The sequence below is a fragment of the Myotis davidii genome, unplaced genomic scaffold, assembly GCF_000327345.1.
Source record: "Myotis davidii unplaced genomic scaffold, ASM32734v1 scaffold72, whole genome shotgun sequence".
Classification (NCBI taxonomy): Eukaryota; Metazoa; Chordata; class Mammalia; order Chiroptera; family Vespertilionidae; genus Myotis; species Myotis davidii.
Window position 1 is genome coordinate 6731021 of NW_006284618.1, and position 550 is coordinate 6731570.

The following is a 550-nucleotide window of genomic DNA, read 5'->3' on the forward strand; positions in this document are numbered from 1 at the left end:
AGAGTCTCACCAGCCTGGCAAGAAATGAGTTTTTAATGCCCGACTTCCCGCCTGAAGGGCCCATACATCAGGGTCTGAGGGCAGAGGCACCTTCTCAAAGGCGTGAGCGCCCCCTCTGCCCCGCCCGGGTGGGGGTGTGGCCTGTGACTACCAGGCAGCCCAGGACACTCCAAGTTCTCACCTTCAGCCCCTCAGAGTCACCTCAGGGGGGAGAGGGCCCCTCCAGGGTCTCTAGGCTCGGGCCCCAGGGACACTGTGCTCCTCTGTCTGCCCAGCAGGGCCGCCCAGCTCCACTTTGCTGAGGGGCCTGGTGAGGCCTCTCTGTGAAGGCGGGTCTCCAACCTGTAACACGAAGCCTCCACTCCTCCAGTCCTGAGCCCGGTGAGGCCGCCCCAGCAGGGCACTTCCCTGGCGGGGGTCCGGGTGCCTGGAAGTTGGGGGGGGGCGTTGGAGACAGTTACTGGGAGGGCGATCCTCCCTTACCTGCCTCCCAGGACCAGCCCAGCGAGGTTGGAGGGGGAAGGAAGGGAGGAGGGAAGGGCGGGGCTGG

The 550-nt window shown here is 66.0% G+C and overlaps 1 protein-coding gene across 1 annotated transcript in view; it reads left to right on the top strand.

Annotated features, from left to right (window-relative positions):
* CPXM2 (carboxypeptidase X (M14 family), member 2) overlaps nucleotides 1–550 on the top strand; it is an 84219-nt gene that overhangs the window by 39506 nt on the left and 44163 nt on the right. The window contains exon 2 of the mRNA XM_006754990.1: nucleotides 371–381. Within this exon, the coding sequence (XP_006755053.1) occupies nucleotides 371–381 (11 nt within the window). The remainder of the gene's footprint in view (nucleotides 1–370; nucleotides 382–550) is intronic.